The sequence below is a fragment of the Saccostrea echinata genome, unplaced genomic scaffold (genome assembly GCF_033153115.1).
Source record: "Saccostrea echinata isolate AGI-Se365-2 ecotype Australia unplaced genomic scaffold, CSIRO_AGI_Sech_v1 ptg000005l, whole genome shotgun sequence".
Lineage (NCBI taxonomy): Eukaryota > Metazoa > Mollusca > Bivalvia > Ostreida > Ostreidae > Saccostrea > Saccostrea echinata.
Genome location: NW_026889754.1, coordinates 16,975,001 through 16,990,309, shown reverse-complemented (window position 1 = coordinate 16,990,309; position 15,309 = coordinate 16,975,001). Strand labels below are relative to the sequence as shown.

At 32.5% G+C, this 15,309-nt stretch overlaps 1 protein-coding gene across 1 annotated transcript; it reads right to left on the bottom strand.

Annotated features, from left to right (window-relative positions):
* Nucleotides 1-3: 3 nt before the first annotated feature.
* On the bottom strand, nucleotides 4-13,106 carry LOC133179839 (protein ERGIC-53-like). The gene is made up of 15 exons (XM_061314542.1): nucleotides 12,910-13,106; nucleotides 12,015-12,071; nucleotides 11,663-11,760; nucleotides 10,248-10,355; nucleotides 9,388-9,449; nucleotides 8,994-9,093; nucleotides 7,260-7,383; nucleotides 6,695-6,750; nucleotides 6,327-6,415; nucleotides 6,050-6,098; nucleotides 5,619-5,786; nucleotides 4,860-4,963; nucleotides 4,390-4,570; nucleotides 3,774-3,880; nucleotides 4-2,061 (listed from the first exon to the last, which is right to left on the bottom strand). The coding sequence occupies exons 1-15, from the start codon at nucleotides 13,055-13,057 to the stop codon at nucleotides 2,025-2,027; spliced, it is 1,488 nt and encodes a 495-aa protein (XP_061170526.1). The 5' UTR covers nucleotides 13,058-13,106; the 3' UTR covers nucleotides 4-2,024.
* Nucleotides 13,107-15,309: the final 2,203 nt, after the last annotated feature.

Here is a 15,309-nt window from a genome sequence, read left to right as displayed (position 1 = left end):
ATATGACATTTTACATTTCTTTATTAATAAATATAAACCATTTACCAGACATGGATGAAGACATATACAATATAACAGACAGACATGTCACACACACACAGGTAAAAATAGCACAGACACTCTCCAGACTCACTGACTAATGAACACCATGACTAGAGGGCAACAATGGGGGGGGGGGGGGAGGGGGAGTTAAAGAGGTATCAAAGTATGGAAGGCTGTACAGGACAAAAAAACATAGAACATGAACTAAAGATCTGTATAATATTTTCAATACAAAAACCAGGGCTTTGATTTTAATGGTTCCTACATACAGTATATAATGAGGGAGGGTGGAAATGTATAAATACATGTATTATAAATGAGAACTTCCTGTATTTTTATCAGATAGTATACCTGTGAGGGTAACCTTAGCAGAGAAACTAAAGGACATGTGCATCTTCTTGGGAAATTTTGGTACCACAAAGTCTTAGGTACCTCTTGAAGAACCTCGGAGCAAAAATGATATTGCTAGGGTCTTCATATAAATTTTACTGATGAAAAAATATCGAAAAACTGGTGGGAAGCACAGCTAATTAGCACCAAATCTACTGACTATCCTAGATAAAATGTCGAAATTCCATAAGCTCTTTTCATAAACATGTACATTTTGTTCTACATGTACTCTTAGAATAATTTAATTTTTCTATAAAATGATTTTTAAAAAATGTCGCTTTTTTATAATGTTTTCTTTAATGCTGAACAAATATGAGAAATTACAATGGTACACAATGACTCCACAAAGTTTGTATAGTTATGGATTATATATAAATATCAGTTCATACTTGGGTTATTTCACTATTACTAAGCTGGTGGTTTCATAAAAACATGAAATGTAAATGCTACTCTGAAAATTTATACATATAGCCACATGACAGCACACTTTTCTATCACATGCATCAAACATTACTATTCAAGCAATATGAAAACTGACAACAACTTTTTTCCACACAATTCATACCTGATGCAACAAAAATAATTATAGATTTTCTCATTGGCTTTGAAAACAAGAGACATTGATGGTATTTAAGTTCTAACATGGAATGTTAAAAATATAGGTCTTAAAAATCACTTCCTATATACACACACAATTACATACATACATTTTCACAATTTTAAAAATTTGTTGTGCAAGTTCTCAAATAAAAAAAAAAATTACAACTTATAGAAAAAAATTCAATTTGTACAGCAAATTTATAACAAGTAAAGTTTGGTATTGAATCCATGATTAATTTATAGATAAGAAGATGAGATATTTTGAATTTAATATCAGGATAATTTTTTAAAAAAAATCTATGTCAAGTTGGGTTTATTCTGAATCATCTTCCATTACAGAGATACCTATAAATACCAGATCATATCTAGCCGCCGGGCACATTGATTTTAAATAATGGCACAGCTCCAAAAATGCAACAAATATAAAATACGACCTAAAAAAAGATCAACATTTAACATAAGTATTTAGTATATACATCATATAATTTTCACAACATCCATAATTGCTTTAAATCTGTTTGGAAATTGCACTTTTTTAAATATATATATTTTTTAAAGGCTCTTGATATCAATACAATGACTTGATAAGTACAGCCAACAAAATTTCTTAGCTAGTAACAATTAAAAATTAAAAACGAGACATTCATCTTCTTTATGACAAACAATAACCACAGTTCTGAAAAATTTACTCTCACTGTAAATTTTACATTTGGCCAATTTGGACTGCATGACAACAATCTGCGAATAAATACGTTTTTATTAAATGTACAAATTAATGGATATAGTTAGCTTCAGATTTACAAGAACAATCCACCAAGCTTCACTCTAATCAAAGTTCAGGTGGGTGTTAATAATAAGAAAGATAACTCTTGCATACTCAGTTATTGTTCTTGTTGGACTTCACAATCTCTCCATACTGTAAATGCACCTTATCTTTTCAAAACTTATAACTTTAATTAAAAAAAAAAAAATAGAACCTAGTAAAATAGAACCTAGTAAAATTTCTTGGCTTGAGCTTCCTTGTTAGATCTGAAATAAATAAAATAAAATAAGGAGATATCAATTTTGACAAAGAATTTTTTGTAATTGCAAGAGTGCTTTATTTTGAATGACTATTAAAGAAATGTGTGTCTTTTATGTAATTACATGTAGCTTGGTTTTAAATTTGTCTATGCAGGTTAAAGGGAAAAAATGAAACATAAGGGAGGGGGTTGGACGGTGAGGAGGGCTGAGCATTTTTATGCCCCCGGATCGAAAGATCCCGGGGGTATATTGTTTTTGTCCTGTCTGTCTGTTTGTCTGTTTGTTTGTCTGTTTGTCCGTTTGTCTGTCTGTCTGTTGTCAACTTTAACCTTGCCCATAACTTTTGATTGGTTGGAGCTATGACTTTCATATTTCACATGTGTATTCCTTGTGACAAGACCTTTCTTTGGGTACCATCATATTTGACCTTTTGACCTTGACCTTGGAGTTTGACCCACTTTTGCAAAATTTTATGAGACTTTAACCTTGGCCATAACTTTTGAACAGTTGGAGCTTGGGGTTTCAAACTTCACATGTGTATTCTTTGTGACAAGACCTTCTTTTGGATACCAAACACTTTGACTGTTTGACCTTGACCTTGGACTTTGACCTACTTTTGAAAAACTTTAACCTTGGCCATAACTTTTGAACAGTTGGTGCTTAGGGTTTCAAACTTCACATGTGTATTCCTTGTGACAAGACCTTCCTCTGGATATCAACCACTTTGACCCTTTTGACCTTGACCTAGGAGTTTGACATACTTTTGAAAAACTTTTACCTTGGCCATAACTTTTGAACAGTTGGTGCTTAGGGTTTCAAACTTCACATGTGTATTCCTTGTGACAAGACCTTCCTCTGGATATCAACCACTTTGACCCTTTTGACCTTGACCTAGGAGTTTGATCTACTTTTGAAAAACTTTAACCTTGGCCATAACTTTTGAATGGTTGGAGCTAGGGCTTTCATACTTCACATAAGTAATCCTTGTGACAAGACCTTCCTTTGAATACCAATGACTTTGACCTTTTGACCCTGACCTAGGAGTTTGACCTACTTTTGAAAAACTTTAACCTTGGCCATAACTTTTGAATGGTTGATGCTAGGGCTTTCATACTTCACATATGTAATCCTTGTGACAAGACCTTCCTTTGGATACCAACCACTTCGACTCTTTGACCTTGACCTAGGAGTTTGACCTCCTTTTGAAAAACTTTAACCTTGGCCATAACTTTTGAATGGTTGGTGCTAGGGCTTTCATACTTCACATATGTAATCCTTGTGATGAGATCTTCCTTTGGATACCAACCACTTTGACCTTGACCTTGACGTTTGACTTTTATTAAAAAAACTTTAACCTTCACCATAACTTTTGAACAGTTGTATCTAGGTCTTTCAAATTCCACAGGTGTTTTCCTCGAGACAAGATCTTTCTTTGGGTATCAACATTTTTTATCTTTTGGCCTGGATTTTGACTTGCATTTGAGAAACTTTAACCTTCGACATAAGCTGCCATACGGGGGCATAGTGTTTCACAAACACATCTTGTTTTTTTTGATTTTGTAATTTTTTTTCTCTCCATTTTTTGATGCTCAGAATCTGGAATATCTGCAGCTGACCACTTGAAGTGAACTCATTATACGCCACACATAATTATTTCATGAAAGGAAATCATGAATCCATTATAAAAATCCTAACCCCAAAAATATTGGATTTCTTACCTATAAACCATGTATCCAACTATGAATAGAAGTTGTAAACCTATAGCCAGGAAAAATAACATGGGAGACACGCAGTTAGCCTGGACCTCTGGGCAATTCATCTGTCCCTACAAAACACACCAAACATTATGTATCGAGTTATTGATGGAAATAAAATCTTCTTAGACTAATTCACAGTTTACCGGAATATATTTAAATACCAGAAAACAAAAAAATTTGAATACTTTTGCATTTAACATGACTCAATGATATACACCAACTTTACAATATAAATAGAATACATTACATAATTTTCAAGATGATATATTTTTCTTTTGTAATTGCAAACTTTTTCAAAAAAAAAAAAAATATGTACGTTACTCTGGGGCCTGTTTTACAAAAGAACTTACAACTAAGATCAAAAACTCCAGTTGATTGTAAAATAATGCAAAATTAATTATTTTGTTTAAAATTGCAAGTGTAAAAGTGTCTTTCTACATACCTTTCAAAGAGATTTAAACCATTTTCTTTTTAATGTAAATAAGAAAGTTATTAGCAGAATTAAATTTTGGTCTTAGTCATAAGTTCTTTTGTAAAACAGGCCCCTGATTCTCTATGAGAAATGAAATTGCCTTACCTGTGGTCTATTGGCAACATTGGACAGGTCTGACCTAACATAGTTCATATTCTCGTGTAGTTTATATATAATGCTTTGTATATCTTGAGGGATTCCCCCGCCCCCCTGAGATCCACCACCTCCACCACCCAGACTGCCTTGGATCGTACCAGCTCTCTGTTGTACATCATACATCACTTGTCTGAAGAAAAGTACAGGTAAATACATATATAGGTAAATAAATAAGTACACATAAGTACATATGGGCTAAAAATAAGTACCGGTAAATATGTACAGGTAAATAAATAATGTTTCACAATGGTTAACAATTTTTTTGTCTCTACCAATGATGTAAACTTACTTGATATCTCTGGCATTACTGATGATGTAAACTTACTTGATATCTTATTGATATCTCTGGCTTTATTGATGATATTAACTTACTTGATATCTTATTGATATCTCTGACTTTATTGATGATGTGAACTTACTTGATATCTCTGGCGTCGTTCATGATCTGAGCCTGGTTGTTCAGCACTTGATCCACCTCATGACGTTTGATTGATTCTGGAATAATGGGAGGGGCTCCTCCACCCTACGTAAAGATAAGATCACACTGTACTACAAATCTATATTTAGTATCAGAAATAATGCCCATGTTTTAGGTTTTTGCCCTTAGTTTGCATAATGACGAACACTTGTTTACATCTTTGCATTAGCTGTCCTCAGAAATATATCATGTTGATAAAGTGGAGCCTGCTTGTAATAGACTATATTGGCCTGAGTTAAAAATATTTCTGCTTGTGATAGACTACCATATAGTCCGTTTTTTGGGAGTTAAACTTTGGTCCAAAACTCTTTATCCGACTTATACATGAGTTATAAAAAGACTGGTATTTTAGTGGGTCAATCCCTCTAATTTAAGCTTAAAAAATACAACCGACTTATAGGCGAATATATACGGTATATTGGCCTGAGATATAAATATTTCTGCTTGTGATAGACTATATTTTGGTCTGAGATATAAATATTTCTGCTTGTGATTGACCATATCAGTTAGAGATTCTGACATGAGCATTTCTGAAGACGATCAGCAACAAATTCACAATTCAGAAGGTAATTTCTGCACTTTTAGCCGATTAATAAAAACAAGAAAACATAAACAAAAGCAGACCAATTTTAAAATCCTATATAAGATGAGCACATACATATATATACATATACATATAAGAAATAATTATATGACTTACCGGTGACACCTGGACGTTTCCACCGGTCAGCTGACTGACTCGAGACAGAACCATTTCCTGTCTTCCCATCAGCTCGTCTAACTTCCTGTTCAGTTCCTTCAGCGTGTTGTGCATTTCATTCTGTCCGTCAAAAATCATCCTCAACTCTCGGTCTTCTTGTGCTTCAAACTGTCAAGAAAGATAACTTCTGATTAACACCTTGAATGCCATACCTTTTTCCATCATTATTCATTCATGTCATTTGTTATTTTTACAACTAGTTCCTTATTTTCATTAATCCAATATCCACCTTAGTTCATTTGTTTTTGGATTCACATCTGATTCTTGGTTTAACTGAATGGCCACCACATAATCTTTCCTTTCTTTTACCATTAGTCTTTCAACTGTTTTAAATCAATTCTACAAGACCATTGATTCCCTCTTAGTCTTACCATTGACTCAAATTCCCCTGGATGTTTTCCTGGGTGCTGTTTTTGGTAGCTGTTAAATGAAAATATTTCTGTATGTTAATGTCTTCTAAGAGTGGAAAAGCTGATCATATTATTCAATATAATAATTTAAATTTCTGGCATTTCATTTGCTAATTTTTGTACATTGATGATGTGATACATTAAACAAATAGGTCAGTGTACATTAAAATTAATAAAGCCATGCATGATTTTACCCTAATTTGGAAAGAGAATACAAATATTAAGGGGGATTACTCACTTTTCTTTAGCTTGCTCCAGTTCTTTGTAATAATCGTCAAACTCTTTCTCATATTTCTGTCTCTCCTGCTCCGGCACCTGATTGGCTGGCTGTGAAAAAGATGACAAGAAAATGGTAAAAATAGGCCAATTTTCTGTTCACAGTCACATAAATTTCTTCAATAAATCCCAAAAAGGAAAATGGGTTTACATCAATTCATATAAATATGTGGCTTTATACATTTTCAAGATCATCTACATGTATTTTAGTAAATTTACACATATATTTTTGCTTTGCAGAGAAAGTTTCAAATCGATTGTAGTTTAATAATACATGAAGTAAACTTCAATTTTTCAGTTCGAGTCATAAACCTAAATAGTTGTACCCACCTGTTCGTCTTGGGAATGTAGAGAATGGGTAAGGAAGGCCAGTACATCATGGTCATCTACAACACAAAAGTCATATCTTGTATGCCAGTTTGAATTACTTCCTTAAGAAATAGGTTACAAAATAAAGAAACAGCTGCTGATAATGCAGTTACATTTTCATCACTTCTTTCCCTCACTTTACATTAAATCTATACATTTGACCAATCAATCAATTTTTGTTTCTGAATCAAACCATCAATCTTGTTACAATACATTCAGTTTCAGTGTTTTTCCCCAGGCTAGATATCCCCCTTTTTCAAATCTTTGTTAGAGTAAGTTTTGCCCTACATGGCATAAACTTGATACATATGTATGTACTAATATGCCTACTTCACATACATGTATACATGTACTATAAAATCTTTGTTATATTGCTTTTTCCCACTCTGCCCTTTATTTTTCTTGCCAAACAATCTCATTTTAATATTTGCTACATCTGATATAATAGTAAATAAATAAGGACAATTTCAAAGTCACTGACATAGTTAAGACTGACAAGTCAAAGGCAATGTTAACAAATGCTTACCTGCTAGTCCACCAGTAGCGGCAGTGATACCAAAGTAGCCACTGTCTGGGAGGTTAACGTTCTCCTGTCTCAGACAAAGCTCAAAATCGTCCTTGTTATTGGTCAGACCATTGTTTACAAATACCTGGAAAAAAGACATTACAATGAGGTGTCCATAGGAACAGGGCATTACAATGAGGTGTCCATAGGAACAGGGCATTACAAGACTATAGGAAAAAGGCATTACAATGAGGTATCCATAGGAAAATATCAAGGAGCTTAGTATATACACAGCTAAACTTCGAAATCTCGAACACGGATATCTCTAATACCCCGGATATGTCGAAGTAAGGCCGCGGTCCAGATGAAATATTTTCTCTATAAATGATTAAAATAAAACCCTTTATGTCGAACATGGTAATGTCGAATACCCCGGTTATCTCAAAGTAAAATTGTGTACCCATTCATTGAAATCGTTCTGATGATCAAGTCCTTTAGGTAAACTGAATGCTTTATTGATAACACCCACCCCTTTTGTCACACACGGGTTACCCGTGTTCCTGTGATCAACAGATAATAGAGCGATAATTACACGAGGTGTATGTATGGCTTACCTTGATTTTAATTATGCAAGCCGAGGGTTGTGTTTATTAGTCTAATGCATACGCCTGGATGACACGTTAATGGTTTTGTGGCTGGGGTACGTTAATCTTGTTAAGTGCTATTTAATGCTAGGTGTAATATGCGCACTTGCATAGTTTATGCATTCATGTACATGTATCAAAATGAAAACTATAAACGTCAAAGTGAAACAAAATTCTGTAGTTTAATGCAATTAATCCTACATGAGTGTGCAGAATTTACAATCTTCAGAACACACCATCATGTGAGAGTGTGTCGCAGTGAAAACTGTGTAAACGTTTGCTATAGTGCGATTTAGTGTTGTTCTGTAGTTAGACAAAAGTGCGTGTTTCTTCTTTTGCATTCGTTTTATTATGATAAAGTATTTTTGGTTTAACTGATTGTTTTTCCAATTAAAAAAAAATGTATATTTCGTTTTCGTTACTCTGAAAGCGACCAATTTTAAATTTACAATGCATAGATGATATCCGGCTATGTATACATGGGAAACGATGAGAGCCGTTGGAAGAAGAATTATACTTCTGTGCGTACTATACAAAGTTTTAATTTGTGAATTATAAAGAGGAGATAAAAATCTTTTTATTGCTAAATAAATGTACATGTCTATCAAAGAAATCGCATACAGAATTTCAAACAAGGAGGAATTTGAGGTTTTATTTCTATTAAGTATGTGTTCACTACGCTAAATTTATTTGAAGTCCATTTGATATGTTGAACCCCCAGATATCTCGAAGTTCATTAACAGTCCTTTCAACTTTGAGATAACGAAATTTAACTGTACTCACATCAGTTTATTTGCAGACACAATATAAATTTTCTTTGCAAACTAGAAATTGATAGTAAAGATGCATATAAAGCTATGTGTTTGGAGCTGTACATGTTTATCAAAATCTATACATTTGACAAGTCTTATTTGTATTCACTTGTAAATTCCAACAAATATGCCCTTTTAACATGGATAAAGCATTCAAGTTTTATTTCTATTCAGTGAAATATCTATTCAGTGAAATAAATTGAAAAAAAATCCCAAAAGCCAAATCATATTACTACATCCAACTTAGCAATATTTGGATTATTATTGCCTGGTGGCTGAAGGAGTTTGTTAATACGTACTGTAAGGATTTTATTGTAGTACTCTATCTTCACTCTGATTGGGTATGGCTTGTTTCTGAAGTCACGCAGACATCCACCAACCTGCTGCTGGGAGCCATCACTGAAAAACAGAGAGACGTAAACAAAGCCATTATGATTCAGTCACTAAAACCTCATGTATTAATCTTTTTCATAGTTTACAGACTGGTTGATTTCTCAAGTCACATGATATTAAATGTCACATGATCAAAAGCATGGCACCCCTTTAATCAAAATTTTTTATTTACAAACATAAATCTGCACTTCATAAGAATATTTGTGAAAGTAATTGTCCATGTTTCAATATTTCTGATAGATTTTCCTGCTGTATTTGATTGTTAACCCTAATCACTACCTAAATCATTTCAACACTCACCTCTGGTGGTCATACTGTTGAGTTCCATCGTTTACCATTGCCATAATGTATGGATTGTTGTGCTAAAATAAAGTGAGATTTTTAATTTACTAAGGTCATTCTGTACTGTCAAGATATTCGTTACATTTGTAGACAATTTTTGTTTCAAGCTCAGTTAATGAGATTTGATAAAAAATTAACAATAGTGTTGTTGATTGGTTGTTTGTTTTATGTTCCTTTGAGAATTTTTTAATCTTGTTAGAACACCTCCATTTGCTCCATTTTCCAAATTTTGACCTATAATTGGCACTAATGGCCTTTGAGCAGTGAGGGAACTTATTTGTTCCAGAATCTACTGTGACACAGGACACCTGTTTCTCATTGAAAGGAACCAAGGAATCCATACTGTAGCTTGCAAATTATTCATGCAAATATTCCGGAATATCGATATCCAAAAATATTTCTTATTTCAGCTAGAAATTCCCTGTCATATCATTAACATTACTTCAGAAATCGTAACAAAATTTACATGTATATAAAAACCAGAACAAAGGAAAAGTAAAATATATTTTATAAATGTACAATGTACAGTAAAACATGCTTAAAGCAAACAAGCCTAAAATGTATTGATACTTACAGGGAATTGATTTTCAATCCCTGTAGCTTTAAAATATAATACTGTTAACTTAACGGATATAATAAATTATGTTTATAATGAAGCAAAATTGTCCATTCCTGGCACTTTGTTATAAGCAAGTTTACCTGTACTTCTGTCTGGAAACTTCATGAAGGTATGACCTGATTCTTTTCATCCAGGCACACTTAGTGTACATGTATACAAACAAGTGAATTTACAATTACAACATGTATGTATGTATTACCTGTCCATCATTATCAAAGGAGTCCATGAACACACCTAGTCCCCTCCACATATCCTGGTTTCCAAAAACTGGTCCCTCCTGACCTTTGTCCTCTGTAAACCACACAGCCTGTCAAAAATAGGATAAATACATTTATAATAAAATATACTCTATGTGTGAAAAAAATGTTTATCTAAAAGGTTTTTATTTTACTAAGTTATTGGCCAAAGAGATAAAAGACCCAACTTCTGTGTAGTAGTTCATGCAGCAGTATGAATGTTGACAATGCCTTTTATGATTCTGTATGAATGTATTAAAATTGCTCATTTACATATTCAAATAGATTAATACAACTGATGGATATACTCATGATACTTTTATGTATTGCTCTGTGTCAAAAATAGACATGAATAATGGAAAATAAGAACACTGATGAAGAAAAGTATATATTGCCATTAACTGACAATAAAAGATGCCACTGGCCCAGATTTAAAATTTTACTCCATTGTTGTCCTTCTATAAGGCTTACTTGTTTATAAAAACTGATTCAAACTTGTGCTTTATTATGTGAGAGAAGATAATTTATGATAATGTTAATAGTCACTGTGACCTAAGCCTCCTCTAATGACTATGCTTACATGAACACTCAATATTCTCTATTGTTTCGGACAAAAATTTCATTTTTGATCAATGTACATTTATTTGAATCTCATGAATCTTGAAAATTATGAAGATACACATGATAAATTTTTTTTTAATTTGAAATTCATTGCCTTAACACTAAAGAAATGCTATACCATACTGGATAAATCTTTATTTATTGCTATGAGTATATAAATTCTCCGATTAATGTTGTGTAATTATACCCTTAGGCCTTAAGAGTTATCTTCATTATTCAATATCAATGTACTTACTGATTGTAGGAAGTGGACAGTCTTGTAAATTTTACTGTCATTCATCGTGCAACAAAGGCTTAAGGGCAAATCTTGCTCAAGGTCATGATTTTTTTCACAGAAACTAATAATTTATTTCTTAATTTTCAAACTCGTGACACAAAATGAATTAAATGAACCATGTAATTTTTTTTTTATCTTAAGAAAACTGTTAAATATAATCACTGAAACTGAATTATGCAAAGTTGGTAATTGTAGACCATCATGATGGATTAGCTTTATTTTTACCAAAAGCACATGAGAAAAAACTGTTGTATCTGATTGGTAAAATTAATATCCTATCTTCAAGTTGATGTAAATTATTAATGAAATCTCTTCCTAAAGATTCAAGGAGGAAGTTCTCTTGATTGTATCAAAACACAACCTATTTATTCAATATCATGAATAAACTCTGCTTTCTTTTTTTTTTATAAGAGATCTTCAGTGTATTTTAAGGCAAAGAGGAAAAAGATTCATAATTAGGGAGGGAATTCAAATTTATACCAGTCCATCTGCACCAACACGACCTCGCCCAGTGACCTTGAAAACACATTCTACAGACCATTGGTTAAAGGTAGTTTTCAGATTTGTCCAGACCCAACCTGTAAATTAACAAAGGTTTACTCAAAAATTGAAAATCAACAAATATACTCTGAAATACTTTCAGTACTTTAAAATAGTCGAACACAAAGATATCAGTCTTCTCCAGTGATGTAAGTATTGTAAACGGTTGAATACACTTACACACCTTCCCAAAATTAAGACAACTGTACCATTTCAATTACTATTGTGCATGCTCTTCATTTATGAAATTTTAAAGCGTTTTGTAAAAACATGAAAAACAGCATCAACTTACCTCTCTTGCTTCTTATAGAGGGGGCTAATCTAATGTTATCATCTCCAGCAATGGCATCTGAAGAATAAAAACAAGTTTTAAATGGAGGATATTAAAACACTGTTCATAGGTTTCTTTTGATTACAAACTTTCATCTCATTTATTCTAATCATGATGGAAAATGCATTGCATAAGGGTCTTGCTCTTTCACTGCATTATTATTACATATATATAAGCTCAATCCAATATGAATTTAATGATAAACAGAATATTAAAAATAACCTTTTGAGGTTTAAAAAAATGTTTAATATGTAAACATGGGTTGAGAATTCAAAATACAGCATGGTGCCATCATTATGTATTATGAGAATTATTCTCAAGCTATCATTATGATCTTAAAATCTACAAATGTAAGACACTTTTTCTAGGGAAGGGTGAGGATTATTGACATGCATCTCTGTTTAGAATTGATTTCATTAAAATGATTATAAAAAAAACCCAATATATTTATTGTAGTTTTTGTTATCTAGAACAAAAGCAGGTGCTTAAATATCAATATACAAATTAATATATTTATTGTAGTTTTTGTTATCTAAAACAAAAGCAGGTGCTTAAATATCAAGGGGATTTATTCCGACTTAATGAGGTCGATTCAAGTACAAGAGAATGGTTGCAATGATCGTCAACGTCTGCCATATGCTCAAGTGAAGTGATTTATTTTAGCAACAAAGGCATCTAGTACCCTAAAAATATCCCAAAACCTAAAATTACATTGATTAAATTAGGATCAAATGACTGCTTGCATAAAACTTTGAAATTTGTGCCGGCATATGTTATTGTTGACATGCAACACGTGTACATAAAACACCAGCCAACCAGAACACGTTTAGTGTAACTTACGGAAAAAAATTCTTACCTCCTCCGTAGTCCCAGAATGGAATGCTTTTGTTGCTCTGAGTCAAGTGAGGTCCTTTAAAGCTGTATTTGTATTCAAATCTAGGCTTCAGTTGCGCTCCATAAGCTAGAAAAATTAAAGAACACGCAACAACCACTGTCGACAGCATCGCGCTTGACGTTCGCTAAAACTGTAACGGAAATAAAGTGCAGTGCGCCGTCTATCGCATGATAAGGGAGACAACTTACATGTATGTAACAGCTTTATCCTCGGGGCGGATCTAAATGGAGGTTGTTGGATGAATTTTGACTTTTAAAAATCTATTCTTCCAGTCCAGGAAGTTTTGGGAAAAAAACAACTAATAATTCAAAAAATAATTAAATAAATTAAAAATATGCATCATACCGTTCATCAAGTATTCATTTATCGTACACATATCGGTAAAACATACAAGACAGAAATAAAAACCAGAATTGAAACACAAGTATGTCTAACAACAAATATATTCTAAATATTCATTGCAAGTGCATTGAGGATTTTCAAAACATCTCAGGTTAACCCCCCCCCCCCCGTTTTTAAAATGCTGCTCTCAAAATGTACTCTCAAAGTTATAACATTCTAAAAGTTTTAAAATATTCAGAAAGAAAATTACATCAGAAGCTTTATACACAATTAATTTTTGGAAAACAAAATATTAAAATGTACATGCAGTGTGCGATTCTTAAATATCTTCAGAAGATGTTATATAAATGTTTTCAAAATACTGAACTATATGTGCAGACCTACACTCTGCACTTACGGTCTTTGAGCAGTGAGGGATCTTTATGATGCCAGCACCTACTGCGACAATGGACCTTGGTTGATCCGCAGGAATAAATACCGAATTATGATATATAAAGGTTAACGCTGCTTTTTAAAAATGGATGTCATTTAGTGATTTGCCAAAATGGATGTTTAGGTACCAAATTTAAACCCACTCTGACTACTAGTCAAGACAGGAAAAGGCTACCAGGTGAGTAATGGACTGCAATATTGACAAATCATTATCGTTAAAACGACCGTGGCTGAGTCAGACTCACTGCATACTTCATTATTAATGTCATTTTAATTTTAAATTTATAGCACCACATATGAAGTGTGTGTATTAGCTTAAAAGCACAATTTAAATAACAGCTACTAGCGTATTGGATAATTTCGAGCATGTGCATGTTTACAGGAAATACATAAATATGAGATGAATGGGGGATATTTACACATACTAGACGGACTCGTACAGTTTACACTCACAACAAAGATATTTTCACCAAGTGCATATATAGTGCATATCTAGTTAGCAATGCATTCACACATATTAAAATCTGGCATCCGTCGGGTTGTCGGGAATATAAAAAAAATGTAAAAATATTTCACTCCTGTATCAAAATACATCCCTCATGTGTTTAGTTATAACTAGTATAATTATATGTATTACCAGATCACTGATAAGCGGTTACAAGTGACGACTATATACGCTATTCAAATATATTATTTTAGTAGAGTACATGTATATACATACAACTCTCTCTCTCTCTCTCTCTCTCCCCCCACACATATAAATAGACTCATAATTTGCATAAGAAATCGGTAGACATGGAATACCTACAAATTATACGTAAACAACTATTCGGATGCGTGATATAAGACTGCGTTACCACTTGTTTAACCTTAGGTACTTCTTGAAATGTCAGTTTAATTCGGACCTCGTTAAATTTGGTCAAGACTATGAGGTACCAGCTAATACAGAGTAACTCTAATATTTTATAACAATTTTTATTTTTAATTTCATTAAAATCTACAACAATTAATTTTGAAAACATGTAAAATCATGATCTTTATATATTACTTCCATCCCGTCTTTCAGAACTCTTTCAGTACTTTGATTTCTGTATTTATATGATATTGATTTTCATTTGACTTTTAACTTTTTACAATTACAAGACTTGTTTTCCAGCAAGGACTGTGAATCATAAACATTTCAGTTTAGTAAGTAAAAGATACCAGAAAAAATTATATCTAAATCATGAACGTTAGTATATACTAAAATGTACAAAAATATAAACGAAACACAATAGCATACTAGAAAAGAATAAAGAACTAAAAAAAAAATCAAATTAAAAATAAGATCAAACCTGCTAAGGCCGTGCTTGTACATGAACCAGAGACAAAGAGATTGATGTATAGTTAAACTCCTTATAAAAACAAACGGTTGACGTAACAATTTACAAAGCTAGATATAACCTTGAAATTCAATTACAAATCATTTTATAATATTTCTAATGATTTAATAGAAAAAGCTTTATTCTTCGACTACTTCCGGTTCATCCAATGGATGGTTTTTGTTATCAATTGTCCATTTAAGCATTAGTTCTATATGCCTTTATT

Bases quoted from the DNA above. Each gene is read 5' to 3' on its own strand.
- LOC133179839 (XM_061314542.1), bottom strand. From the start codon at position 13,057: ATGCTGTCGACAGTGGTTGTTGCGTGTTCTTTAATTTTTCTAGCTTAT. The intron at 9,094-9,387 runs GTGAGTGTTGAA...TCTGTTTTTCAG, and splicing joins CAACAGTATGACCACCAGAG to TGATGGCTCCCAGCAGCAGG. The intron at 4,964-5,618 runs GTAAGTCATATA...ATCTTTACGTAG, and splicing joins GAAACGTCCAGGTGTCACCG to GGTGGAGGAGCCCCTCCCAT.